The 14,533-nt window shown below is 32.8% G+C and overlaps 1 protein-coding gene across 1 annotated transcript; it reads left to right on the top strand.

Moving 5' to 3' along the window:
• Positions 1–745: 745 nt before the first annotated feature.
• Positions 746–7,377, top strand: LOC129230575 (uncharacterized). The gene is made up of 4 exons (XM_054864980.1): positions 746–854; positions 2,915–3,067; positions 3,744–3,987; positions 7,007–7,377. Exons 1-4 carry the CDS (start codon positions 759–761, stop codon positions 7,282–7,284), a joined length of 771 nt encoding a protein of 256 aa, XP_054720955.1. The 5' UTR covers positions 746–758; the 3' UTR covers positions 7,285–7,377.
• The last annotated feature ends 7,156 nt before the right edge of the window (positions 7,378–14,533 follow it).

Below are 14,533 nucleotides of genomic sequence, written 5' to 3' on the forward strand. Positions count from 1 at the left end.
TCATAATATGACGGGAGCGAGTTTCTTCTACATTTCCATTCCGTTCGTTTTGTAGAAAAGTGATACCCAACGAGTAGAGTCCTATCGCAATGCATTATTGAATCTAAGACGTCAAAATTCAAATGAATGGTGGGATGTTTTTATTATTTTTAGTAGTGTTATTTGATATTTTGCCTCCACTCATAAAATATCTAACGTAAAATAAATGCAATTAGATTTTGATGAATCTTCCACTGTGTTAAATAGTGTGCCAATGGAGGTTTAGTGACATATAACTTCATTGCACCATCTTAGAGAAAAATTACAATATAAATAGCTGTAAATACTTTTTCTCAACATGGAATCAAAACTGGTTGCATTAATTTAACACATTGCCATCATTTTACCGAATCCTCTTTCTCGGCATATTGAAAATCTAATAAATATTTAGTACTAGAAGACTAATTAGTTGAAATGTGACACTAATGAAGAATTTCGAATGGAAACTAGCAAAATTGGCTAACAATAAAACTTATTGCGACAATTTAGTTTCGCTGACAAAGCACTGTAGAATAGTGTATAGTTACGAACATGTGGTGCAGTTTCAGAAATGCAGTTTCTCCTTTAAAATGCCAATTAGCATTGACAGAAAATACCAACAAGGAAAATTAACATCATAAATTATCCCTCACACCAAGTGTCCTACTCCTATGTAGTACGAAAGCACTTTATAAAACAACAGTATTGTTGCGATGAAGTTAGAAACGGAAAAGGCGATAATGAGTATGTCCTCCTATTTTCTGATGATCCTGCTTCACTGCGTTGCAGCGTTTGAAGAATTCGACATTAGAGAACAATTAAAGCGAAGAGATTTCGTAAGTGCCTTTCCAGATACCTTTGCATTTTCTGTACCTAAGATTGTTTTAACCAAAAGAGTATTTCATGTCAGTCTTTTTAATGATTTTTTATAACTAGAGATAATAGTTAGTTATAGTAATCCAAATGCCAGTAACATGCATTTTAAATAGTAAGGTTAATTAACTGGTTGTAATGTTTTTTTTTGGCAATCCGTAATAGCCTATAGTACACCAAACGATAATTAGAACGCCGAAAAGGCTTAGTTGGGTGTTTTGGCGCAAGAGCTTTGATGGGCTTCATTGCGCCAAACGACAATTAGGAGTACAAAAAAAGTGTCCACGAGCAATAGAGTAAATAAAGAATGGTTGTATTGACACACAAATACGTATTAAAGAAATTGACTTCTGATGACAAAAAAAATGTGCCACACCGTTGTAGAACAGAAAGTTTGTCATTAGTTTAAAAAAAAAACGGAATCTATCGATGAACACAAAATGTTATGCCAAAATGTTAGTTCTACTAATAAAAAGGAGTCTAAAGTATAAATGAGGCCAATTTATTTGTTGTGAATTACATCCACAATGAATGAAAGATGAGGAACAAAGAGATCCAAGAATCAGCTGCATGAGGTTGCAGTAATTAATTTGGGCTTTACAAATATTTGTATGCTTCAAAATGTATAATAGAGGGAAACGAAGAAACACTATACATTCAAATGAATGGAGAAAGCTGGGGAGACAATCGATATTTTTAGGGGCTGGATGTATATTCTGAAATCAGTGATAGTTTAAAAAAGACTAAACTATTTCAGCTGTTATTTTTTCTTTATTTAGTTGTAAAATAAACTTATTAAAAGTGATAATTGGTGTCTCCAGCTAATATAACGCTGTATATATAAAAGAAAAATTAAAAACTGTCCCAAGTTAGGGAGTTGAATCCTTGACTTGGGGCAATGTATATTTTTTGTTTTATTTTTAAGAGACATATCTACACATATGTACCCTGTCCTGAGGTAAGGTACTAAAGATCTTTCTAAAAATAAAATACTTTATTCAAATTGAAAACATATAATTATATGTTATATAACATATAAACATATTTGCTTCTAAAAGTAAAAGACCTAAACTGTCCCTAAATTGTTCCCCTTTCTTCAAGAGATTGGATTTTCTTTTCTAATTTAGTGTTCGTCCTTTTGTCCTTGTCTTCGTCTCGTGTTTGTGCTGTTATAAATGTCCACATTTTACTCAAAATTATTTTTCTAATTATTCTTTTGGCTTGTTATTCAAAACTTGCAACTTCGTTTATGTGGTTTTTTCGGAATTTGTTTTTCAAAAAATTCTAGCTCTTTGAACAATTTCTCTTCTTTGGCACATTTTTCGAACAAAAAGAGTAGTTTGGCGCAGTATAGTCTACTAAGGCTCTGGCACCAAAAAAAACCCAATTTAACCAACCAACCAACTAAACCGTCCCAAGTATGAGCACGTCACTGTATTATAACTTCTTCTCTTCAGGTGATTTTTGAAGATTTGAAACCGTTTGCTAAAAGGTGGATGGAGCTGAATTTATTTTGCGATTCTCCATTCTAGTTTCGCTGCCAATAGATGTCAAGACTAATGCTTCCTATAACTCGATGGGCTTGATTTAACTGCGCAATATTAAAACTAATGAAAAGGAAGTTTAGAGCTTTGAGGGGAGGGGGAGAGTAGTAGTTTTATTAAGTGGTATACATTGAAGACAATCTCTTATGTGTCTCTGCTAGTGTTAGAAGTAAGCGATAGATCGGCGCATTTTGCAACCAAATGTTATTTTAAAGCAGGATTTCTCAACCGTAACTAAGTTGGAGCCTAAAACTTCGAATCGCAACGTAACTTTTTGCCCGGCTTCATAGCAAAAGCAACTTTGCTAGAAGAAGAAAAAACTTTTCACATTTTGTATCATCGCATATTTTGTTTCAGTAAGTATTATTTTGTATACATGTGGTGTTCAGAACAAATACTAAATGAAACAGAAAATGTATACTAGATGCCATCATGACGCCTAGATTGAAATTCCTATTTCTAACACTTAACAATTTCAGACTTTAGCTGAGAAATCTCTTATTGGGGAAACCGTTCCTGCCAGCAACGAAGCTTTTCGTATTACAGAAGAAAAGGAAAATATTTTAGGGCAAATAGTAGGAGAATCAACAGGGGATGTGATAACATCACCTTCACTTAAGATAGCAGTCAAGGTAAGATTATTGAATCTGCTACTTAAAAATTTTATTTCAATGAAAATGTTGCTTCAAAGAGCAAAGAAGAATACGGATCTTCATATCTGCAAAATAATAATGAAATATTTTTAAATTAAAAAGAATTTTAAACATATTTCGGAGAAAAGGGTGCGTAATTCTCATTTAGACCAGAGTTTTTAAAGGTTCCATTTTTCCTGTAGCTCACGTGCTCAAGAACAAGCAGAAAAACTGCAACTGCAATTTTCTTCAAAATTAGTACATTATTTTAACTATTTTAATGAGGCATTTATCGGTTGTTTGGAGTATCTACAATTATATTGGAAGAGAAGAAGCAAACCTAGGGCTTTAAGCTAAAAGGTAGATGGGAAAGGAAGAGTTGCATAGGTTAATTATTTCATTATCACAATAGAAAACAGCGTCATTTCTAAAATGGATACTGCTGACATTAATTGGTTATTTTTTATAATATAAGTTGCAGAACATAATTTATTTAAAAATAAACTACATGCGCTATAAAAACTTCAGTTTCTACTAATTGTTAACCAGCATGGAGCTCAGCCCAAATTTCTACACTTGCTTTACTGAAGCAAAAAACTTTGCTTCATGCCTAGATGATTAAGTGCTTGCGGAAAAAAGGCTCAATTGAAAGACTAATTTTATTTATTATCCACAGGCTGATACTGGAAAAAAGGATGAGGAAAATACAATGGCGAAACTTGACAACGGAAGCAGGGGAGTTGAATGTAATAAAACAAATCCACAGGATGGTCGGAGAGAGGAGGATGAGGAAGACACAACTGAGAAACTTCATACTGGAAACAGGAGAGTTGTATGTAAGAAAAAAAATCCACAGGATGGTCATGGAGAAGAGGAAGGTACGACGGAGCTTGTTAATGGAAACGGGGGACCTATCATACGTAAGAGAATAACTATTTAGTATACTTTTATTCCTACAATAAGGGGGGGGGGAGGAGAGAGTGACTTAAATTCATTAATTCTACCAGTTCGCAAATTGAGCATTGTCAGCATAGAACTTCTGAAGTTTCTAAACTGATTGTATATCCTGCTTATGTAACTACATCAATGTAAGGAGCAATAAATCAATCCCTCTCTCCTCCCCTAATCTTTGGGGTGAATAAGAACACGATTTTATTCGCTAACAAAAAGCAAAGTTTTTCATACTCAAATACTCTTCGAGAGTGTTGTTGTGGATAGAATGTACAAAATGTTCTCTAAATTCTTCCAAAAGGAAGGTTCATGCGATCTAACGGCATGAGGTTGACTGTTGACTATAGTCCTGCTAACTGTCGGCGATAGTAGCCCGACACCCAATGAGCTGTGAGTGGCTGGCAGATCGCCAAACTGCGCGTATGTTGCAAGTTATGTTAGTTTCTATTGTCTTTGTTTTTACTGTTCGACGAAAATGGAAATTGACAAAATCACGGAGCAACAAAACAATTAGCGTATGAGAGATCGTGTGCGTCAAAATTAGACCCAAGGTGATGCACAGTGTTCAGAATTCATCATTTCATCACACAAAATTAAAGTGTTTCTAAATTCGCATGTTTTAATTATTCAAGATGGATATTATTTATACTGGTAAGTGCTTTCTTCCCCTAATTTAACTACTCTATCTGATAATTAAACAATATTAAAATATTTTTGAAGATAAACGAAGGAGTTTTTGCTCGTTTAAAACCTTTCAAGTGATGGATTTTACTCGTTTGTACTCAGGCCAAATTTTCTGTATATAATAGCTTCCGCTTTACCCATTATTAATAAGACGTATTATAGTCGGCATACTCTAGTACAACATATTTTGTTTCTCTACAGTACTTTTGTTCGAGTAGGGATTTCTTTGAAGAATTATTGAAAGATCAAAAGCTTTAGGTGAAAAAAATATGTTGTACTCGTGTAAGCTGACTATAATAAGTCTTAATTTTAATGGGAAAGCTGCAGCTACTATATACAGAAAATTTAGCCCGGGTACAAATGGGTACAAGTCATTGCCATTACTTGATTGTTTTGAAACAGGCAAAAAATCCTTCGTTCATTATTTAAAAACTTTTTAATATTTTTTAACTATCAGATGGATTTATTAAATTAGAGAAAAAAAACTCACTAGTATAAAAAATATCCATCTTGAACTATAAAATCATATGAAATTAGGAACACTTTAATTTTGTGTCATGAAATGATGTCTGGAACTCAATTGATTTATTCAATTACAAACGGATACGTACCTTTGAACCTTATTACTCACGTGACGGAAGGGAGTTAGACATAAACAAATAACTAAGTATCATGTTTTGGTTCATTGTTTGCATTATCCCAATACCAAAGTTAAGAATTTTGAACATGACTTTAGTCCACCTAGCTTGTACTAATCGAAACACTATGCGATGGATGGATCCTTCGCCATGATAACGCTCCAGCACACTCAGGATTGATTGTTCGAGTTTCTGGCAAAAAACTCAATCACCATCCCTGATCATCCTCTTTATTCGCCAGATCTCGCATCCTGCGACTTTTTCCTATTCCCAAAATGCTAAAATGTGATGAGGGGACATCACTGGAAAGATTTCTGTTCAATAAAGCGAGAAACGACGAGACAACCAAAGAGCCTTACTGCTGAGGACTTCCAAAGGTGCTTTAAAGAATGGAAAAGAAGGTGAGATAAGTGCATAGCAACGAATGAAGAGTACTTTGAAGGGGACAAAATCGTTGTGAAGTAAATTTTGCAAAATAAATTTTTTATGGCCTCGGTTCGTGCATTTATTGGACAGACTACATTCACCAAATCATGCTAATAGTTTTCATTTGAAAATGAAGTCTATTGTTGTGTAACTAAGCAGAAGGTAAATCTGACTGAAATGATCTAAGAAAACTTGGTGGCGCTAACCGACAGCTTAGCTTTAGGAGAATATATTAATGATGGTGAAAATCATATTAGTAATTTAAACATTGCAACTTGTTTTATTTATCAGAAACTGAACAAAACAGACAATAAGAAAAACCCAAAGGATTTCAAGAATCTCTTACTACTTTTTTTAAAAATAATGTTTTTTTTCAAACATATTGCCACCAACGGTACATATTGCCAACTTAAAAATCAAGTTGGATACTAAATGTTTACAAAATTTTATCATTGGCAAATATCTAATAACTGCCAATTTTATGTGGTAAGATATTAGTCAGCCAAGCCACACATAGGTGTATGAATAATGGCAAGAATGTTTTCTGTCAGTGGTAAAACCTGGTTTAAAAGTGGGCTGAGTTATTATTTAGCCTTCTTCAATACCGGCCGGGGTGGGAGGAGTTACTAATTCAGACAGACACAGGCATTTTTGATGAAAGAGGGTAGGGAGAGTAAAAGTGTACCAGTAATTTGAATACAGTTGAGTAACCAGTAATTTGAAATATGTTGAGAGAAAAAAATGAGTTGTCCTGTCTTTCTGCTCTCACTTTTCATAATCAATATGATATTTGCTATTCATAATTGTCTGTTAGCATTTTCTGATTATTATGTAAATTTAAAAAATTAGCATGTGAGAGAGTGTCTGAGTCACTGGTCATAATGGCGCCTCTACTGTCCTAGACATTAAACAGAACAGAAATTAAACCATGCCGTTCATTCAATGTTAAGATTACAAAAACATAAAAAAGTAGCAAAAAGGATATGTAGAACCTAGAAAACTTTGAGAATAGAAGGTATTGCAATAATTCTTACATCATAAATAAAATACTAACTATTCTAACTAGAAACCGAAATTTCATTCTATCTTGAAGCCAGAAAATAATTGAAATAAGGTCTAAGATTTTAAACTATGCTTCTTACTTAAATTATTGAATACTTGTGATAGCGGTTAGTATACTATATTGGTCAATGTTTCTTATAAGTATAAAAACCCATTTTAATCTTTCTTATTATTTCAGCTCCGAGTACCCCAAGGGTAAAAAGATTTTCCATATGTCCCAAGCGTGAAACTCTAGGTTGTAAACAGTTGGAGATGACGTGTCAAAAGAAAGAAGACTTAAAGTATGCAAGTCAAACCATTTTCTGGCAACAAGTAACCATACGACCACCTATTCAATGCAATGAAGAATCATGTGTGTGTGCTCCTGGCTTTATCAGAGATGGAGACGAATGTGTTCATCCAATAGAATGTTTCAAACCACCTACTTTCACCAAACCCCCTTCAAAAAAGGGCTGAATATTACAATTGAGGAACAATAAAAGAAAGAAAAATGCAAAATCTGAATGAAAACGCTGCATGTAATACTTAAGCAAATAAAAGAAACTTGAACTTTGCTTGAATTATTTTGTTTATAATATCTGAAAAAAAAAACTAAAAGAAAATGAAGTGCTTTATTTTTCAATGGTTAAGCTATTTCAAATGAAGAACCAAAACTGTTAACATAAGACAAAGATAGAAATAACACTTATGGCATAAATTTTGCAAGTGTCCTTAAAGCATACGGCTGTTTTGGGATTACGAAGAACTTCTTTTCAATGCGCTAGTGGTAGATGAAAAGACATAGAGTTTTGACAAACCAAAGGTGTGGGTCGTCGCCAGAGACCGGCAGATTCTTTTAGTTTCAAAGCCACTTTATCCGGGTTTTTTTCTATTTTACTTCCTTTAACAAAAAAGTAAGTATTGTATTCGCGAAAATAATTTCACTCAAAAATCAATCTTAATTTCCATTTTACTCACCCCCGAATGAATGTTGAGTTTTTTTTTCGTCTCGCCACACGTGGATAGGCACGAGAAATATCCATTTTGACGATTCCTGAGTTAATTACAAAGAGTTTTCTCGTGACGTCTGTATGTACGTATGTCGCATAACTCAAGAACGGTATGTCCTAGAAAGTTGAAATTTGGTATGTAGACTCCTAGTGAGGTCTAGCTGTGCATCTCGCCTTTTGGTTGCATTTGGGTGTTTCTAAAGGGCTCTTTTGCTCCTTTTTTGGGGAAAATCATTGTCAATTTCAAAGTAAACTCAAGTGGTGTTATAATTTGGCAGACACTTGCCGATATATCGCAGGTATTTTGGTCGCCAGCTTGGTGACAAATTTGGCAATTTTTTTTTATTTGGACACTGTTAGTGATATTTAGAGAGTTAAATATCTAATTGCATCAAAAATGCCAATAATGGGGAAATGACATTAAATTGGAGTAAAAGGAAGTCATGTGATGCACACATCAGCTTTTTTTTTTTTACAAAAACAAAAAATTACTACACTAAAATTTTAGCTGCGGAAGAAAATATTGCGATATGAAATCTGGCTGCAATTTCATTTATTTGCATTTCTTTCTTTTCCCTCACCCCTCAAGTGCATCCGAACTTTTGTATATCCAAGCGAACTTGCAGTTGCAAGTTCTTATGTTAAATAATAGCTTTTTTTAATCCACTGGAGAAATTGGAAAACTATGTGAGTACCTGGGATTGTTTTCAACTCACATACTAAGTCTGAAAAAAATAGATTGTTCGGGGGAAAAAAATTCCAATGAAGTAATAGTTATATGTGGTCAATTGTGTATTTTATTAAGACGCCTAAGTAAAAAATTTAGTTGCCAGATGGCGAGTGATTTTTTCAGGTCTTGTTAAAGGTGTCCAAATAAATTTCGAACACACACTGCCAGCATCTGATAGATGTAGCCCATGAAATTTAGACACTCTGGATTATTTGTGTTCATGACAGAACACCAAGAACTAAAACATGACAGAATTTTTTTTTAAACAATTTCTTAAAAGGATATGAATATGTGCTTTGGTTTATTCCTACTAGCATATCAATCAACCAATTAGTAAATCTAATTAATCAGACTGCAGCTTTACTGCCGTTTTGCTCACTATTCCAGGGAGCTTTTTCCAACCATGTCCTTGCTTCTGTATCCTTGCTGTCTTCCCAGATACTGTCATCTTGTTGCTTTGACCCATCAACAGCATTTCTTAAATTGTGTCCCATGGAACCCAACTGTTCCGCTAAACATGCATTTCTTTATTTAATTCAAATAACAAAGATTAGTTCAAATGACACCTTAATTTTAAAAGTCTATAAAGTAAGGTCTTGGGGAAGCTTTTTATGAGTCTTTTTAACTGAAAAGAAAGGAAAATATCCAAGGAAAGTATCAAAAATAACTTCAGACATATTCATCATCAATTAACAGCCTTAAACTGTACCAGTAAAAGAACATAAAGCTTTTATTGTAGAGACATCCGACTCATCCTTGCAAAAAAAATTTCGAATTATGTTTTTGTTGGAATTCTGAGGCAATTTAAAAAATGAACACGCACAAATGTCATGAAAGGCAGTAAAGGCAAATTTGCCACTGGGAATTTTTCATGTCTAGAATAGGGTTATCCAGTTATAAATCAACAAAAATTAAATTTTTCATAATACAGTAAAACCTGTTAAGTTGACCATTTTTGCTAGGCACATAGTCTTTTTCATGCATATCAACCATTATAAAGCCTGTCTAATTGGACCACTAAAGTACTGCATTGCAAGTGGTAAACTTACACATGTTTACTCTACTTGCTAAATCTGAATACACCAAAGACATAACGCAAAGAGTCGTGCTACCTGAAATTAGACAATAAATTTGATATTTCTTCAAGTGTGAGTTAAAACAAGCACTTCTTTCAATAGCACCATTTTTACTCAATAGAAATCCTTCTGATGAACAAAATACCTAAAGGAAATCAACCAATATATACATAGAGAGAGAGAGAGAGAGAAAGATAGAGACTAATTTCTTTAAAAAAACATCTCAAAAAAGAAAGAAATAATTATAGTCACCTTATAAAGTTTATAACAAAATACTAAGACCATGAAGAAAAACCCTAATTTCAATTTTGCAGGTGAATTGGATCGAGTGGTATTTTGCACTTCTTTCCCAACATTAATCCCCTGAATTAAAATATTGAAAATAATGATGAGCTTATTGACTATTGTACCTGCACGGAAACAAAGCAACAACCCACCATGTCATCCAAAAAAAAAAAAAATGTTGGCAAAGTTTTTCATCTCTTAAAATCTTTTATAAATGCTTTTTTCTTACTTTACATTCATTTAACTAAGACATGATCCAGTTACTAAACTTAGCGGAAATTAAAAATATTGATGGAATAAATTTATTAACATGGAAAATGTTGGTAAAATAAATTTCTGCACAGGTAGCAAATTAAGGGATCAATGTTTTGAGGTTTTAAATTCCAAGATAATCTTCAAATTAGAAAAAAATACTTCTTCAATAGGGTGGTAGTTAATTGGGATAGTTAATCAGGAGCAGCAGTTACTTTCAATCTGGTGAATAGTTTAGGATGGTTCTTGATTTTCGATTGGAATTGCTCAACTGCTTAGTACCAGCTTAGGAAATATTACAGCCTGTTGTTTATTATCACTTTTAATTGTTGTTTATTTTCACATTGAGTGGCAATCACAGGGTTGCCACTCAATTCTGGAAAAAAAATTCCCTGTGTTTTCCCTGCATGAAAATAAAACATTACAAACAAGCGAGCACTGATTATTTGGAAAAGAACATTAATATCTTGATAATTTCACCACAGGGTAAAAAAACGAAACACAAATTTCTAAATAAATAAGGGAAAATAAATAAGAATTTATAATAACTGAAATAAAAGCATGGTGGTTGAATATATTCAACTTTTTATTCAAAAAAAAAAACTTCTCTTAGCAATGGACCTAAAAGTGTATAAGTGACCCAGAACAATGATTATTGACGACTAATTTCATATACTCTAAATTATCATGAAATTCAAGATTCTATTTTTTTGATAAATATTTTAAGATTTACTTAAAAAAAAAAACTTTCAAGCAAAATTACCATTTTTTATTTTACTTTATTTCTGAACTTTATTAATATTCTCATTATAATTATTACTATTTATTTAATTTTTGGTAGTTTATATATTTGGGAATTGATTTTTGTAACTTTAATTTACAAAGGAAAAAAAATTCCCTCTATTTACCAGGTTTTTGAGGAAATTTTCGAAATTTCCTGGATTTTCCCTGTTTTTTTGTTGATTTTTGAATTCCCTGTGTTTTTCCTGTTTCTTCAGGCTTCCCTGTGGCGTGGCAACCGTGTTTTAATACTTGTTACATTTATTTTTTTTCTTTTGTTGAAAAATCTGCAAATCATGTTGGTTGGTTTATTTGGTTTTAATGGCGAAAGAGCCTTTAGAGCTATACTGCACCAAAGGATTCTTTATTTTATATTATTTATTTTTCACTTGAGTATAAAGACAGGAAATGGTAAAAGTAAGCGTATTTTGAAATAAAAAGTTGTGAAAACATGTAACAAAGTAATAAATGAAGAAAAAATGGTTGAAACAATATTTGCACAAGTGTTCAATAAGAAAAGGTCAAGACTACATGATGATGAGACAAACGCTAAATTAAAAAAGAGAAACCAATCTCCTGGAGGAAGGAGAATAAATTTGGATGGGGTGAGGCCCCCAGTAGTAACTCCTTCAAAGATATATATACAATCATTAAAATATTTAAAAGCATTTGATTGAAATTTGAACACTTAGTTAAAAAATATATGCAATACTATGATCTCTCCTGGTGAGCTGCAATAACGTGAAACCTTTCACTGAGGGCAAATCTTTGCTGCGTGAAAAGAAAGAGCAAGCAAAGTTTCTGACTTGTCAGTTCTAATATCTTTTTTTCTGTTTTTTTTAAGGATGTAAATACTAAATCAGAATAGTAATTGATCAAATAGCAGAGTTTCAGTTATCACTCTTGGCAGTGGAATTTTCCTTTGATTGCTGACTTTGTGTTTGTACAACTTTAAAATGTTCACCCCTAATCCAATGGTGAACGAAAACTAGAACCAAGAGACAAAATTAGTAACTAGAAAATATAAAGTAGCTCAACTACTAATTGCTGGAGAATCGAATGACTTCTTAAAAGGTAGAAATGGGAAAATGCAAAATTAAAAAATGATGAACGACAGTTCTACTTGTCAACAATGAGAATATTTTCTGATGTATTGTATGTTTATTGCGCAGTGTAGTGACTTTATCAACAAGTATTGCCAGAACTCAATTGTCAGTTTCTATTAGAGATGAGTTCGGGCTCATTTTTGAGAGCCCGGGCCCGCCCGAGCCCGAGTGATATTGTCTCGGACAAAAATCCAAGCCCGCCCGAGCCCAAAGGAAACTTTCTTGTATCAAAAATCGAGCCTTCTACAGTCTGACATGATCTCTCTGCGAGTGAAAAATGTTACGTCAAATGTTCTTCATTAAAAGAGAAAAGTTTCTAAATTTTCTTAAAATGTTCCTCTTCAAATGTATTACTGTATGACATATTGCAAAAGTAATCGCAAAAAAACACTATAAATAAGCGTTAATGCATTTATTTATTTATTTTATTTATTTTTTTTTTTGGAGGGGGAGGGTAAATTTGACATTGATTGAACTGATTTAAATGTTCCTTTCATTTTCACACAGTAGGAAAATGTTTATTTGCTTTGAATTTGTATGAAGATTGGCAATTGAATATCTGTGCTTGTGCCCGAGCCCGCCCAAGCCCAAAACCTATTTTCGGTTCTAGAGCCCGAGCCCGGTTCGGGCCCGTCTCACCTCTAGTTTCTATGCTAAGAAGGCTGAAAGCATTATGGTTCAGCGTGAAAGAGGATGCAGATATGGGATTAGTATTGATGAATATACAGTCTAATCTCGATTTAACAATTGTCAAGGGATTAAGAAAAGCTATCGTTAAATCTAGAAGAATAGACATTCAATGCAGTCGAATCCGGACAGTGAAGTGTATCATTAAATTAAAGCTTTACTATAGATAGAAACCACGCATAAATTTTTCAGTACAGGAACAACAATTAAAAATAATTGAATCCTGAGTCATAACCATATTTATAGAAAAGAGAGATTAATCTTTTCAGAAAAGCAGTACCAGAATTTTGTTTGAATTTGTTCCGGCACCAATTCATCTAATAGGAACACAAAAGTAGAAATAGACACAGTAATTGATCCTTTTGCAAAAAACTCCAACAAAAGATTCTAGTTTGTTTTGTAATATTTACATAAAAAGAGTGTGTACCGTGATAAGCATTTTAATTACTAAATTGCACAGAAATGTTTCTTAACCATCAAAAATAAAAATATGAGCAGACCATTCATGAATTACACAAAACACTTAAAAACAGGGTTTATGCTTAGCTATAGCACAGGAAAACTGTGTTCTGGGATGAATGATACCATTCCTTTATATTTAATAGTACATCCTGATTTAGTAAGACCTCTACAATACCAATAATAAATGACCAACAGTGAAAACTTATTTTGTTTTGCTGTCTGGTCCTGGATAAGGAAGAATACACCCCCCTAAAAATTTCAATGGCTAAGTCTGCGCCACGAGCCCCTCTTGGTGGGCACACCTGAATAATAAAGCTTAAAGTCTGTACGTCTGGATCTCTTTTACCCGCACAGCACCTAGACTGTTTGGCTGATTTCCCTGAAATTTGGCACAAAATTTGCTTGTAGCATAAGGATGAGCAATTGGAAGCGATTTTTCGAAAATTTGATTTTGTTCTTTTTCTAACTTTAAGAACATTTTATCAAGCAAATTATCATAACATGGACAAGTAAATTATCATAATGAGGATGAGCAATTTACCATAACATGGGTAAGCAAATTGGTGAGAAATTCATCATCCATAATTTGTAAATATACAGGACAACCAAATGACCTTTTAATAAAGTCGTGCGGGTACCGCTAGTAATTAATAAATTGATGTTGGAGGGGGTAGGGGGAAGTAATAAACCAATTTTGATATGGAGTACTTGATGAATAAGATCTCAGATGTGTGTCTTCACAATGTTTAAGATTTCTGTTGAGGGTACATGGTTCTAAAGAATTATTTTGTTATTACTGGTTTTTATACACGTGCAAAAAAAAATATTTTTCATTGTTAAGAAAGAGATATGGAATGAATGACAATGTTGTGCTAATCATAATAATTTATTCAAACTCATTATTCACTATTTAAAGTGTACACGCAATTATTTATATCTTTGAAAAAGAAAACAGTTTAGTTGAACTTAAAGATAATTTAACTCAAAATTAAGGATAATCAAAGCACTAGTTAAGATTCAACTAGATTTTTTTTTTGAAACATATGCACAAAATAACTTAATGCTACTACAGTGAAATCTCTTCACAATGAACTTCAAGGGACCGTAAAATTTGTTTATTCAAACAGGAAATTAATTGTACCGGAAATTAAATTGGGATTGAAAATTTATTTTGTACAGTGAAATCTCTTTACAATGAACTTCAAGGGACCATAAAATTTGTTAGTTCAAAGAAGAAATTAATTGTAGTGGAATTCAAGCTATGTAATGGAAATTAAATTGGGACTGAAAATTTATTTTGTTGAATTAGATATATTTGCATTGCGTTGGTATTTGTTT

This window comes from Uloborus diversus, chromosome 9 (assembly GCF_026930045.1).
Source record: "Uloborus diversus isolate 005 chromosome 9, Udiv.v.3.1, whole genome shotgun sequence".
Classification (NCBI taxonomy): domain Eukaryota; kingdom Metazoa; phylum Arthropoda; class Arachnida; order Araneae; family Uloboridae; genus Uloborus; species Uloborus diversus.

Excerpts from the sequence above, each read along its gene's own strand:
- LOC129230575 (XM_054864980.1), top strand. The coding sequence starts at position 759 with ATGAGTATGTCCTCCTATTTTCTGATGATCCTGCTTCACTGCGTTGCA. Across the intron at positions 3,068-3,743 it reads CACTTAAGATAGCAGTCAAG|GCTGATACTGGAAAAAAGGA; the intron begins GTAAGATTATTG and ends TATTATCCACAG. Across the intron at positions 3,988-7,006 it reads AAACGGGGGACCTATCATAC|CTCCGAGTACCCCAAGGGTA; the intron begins GTAAGAGAATAA and ends TTATTATTTCAG.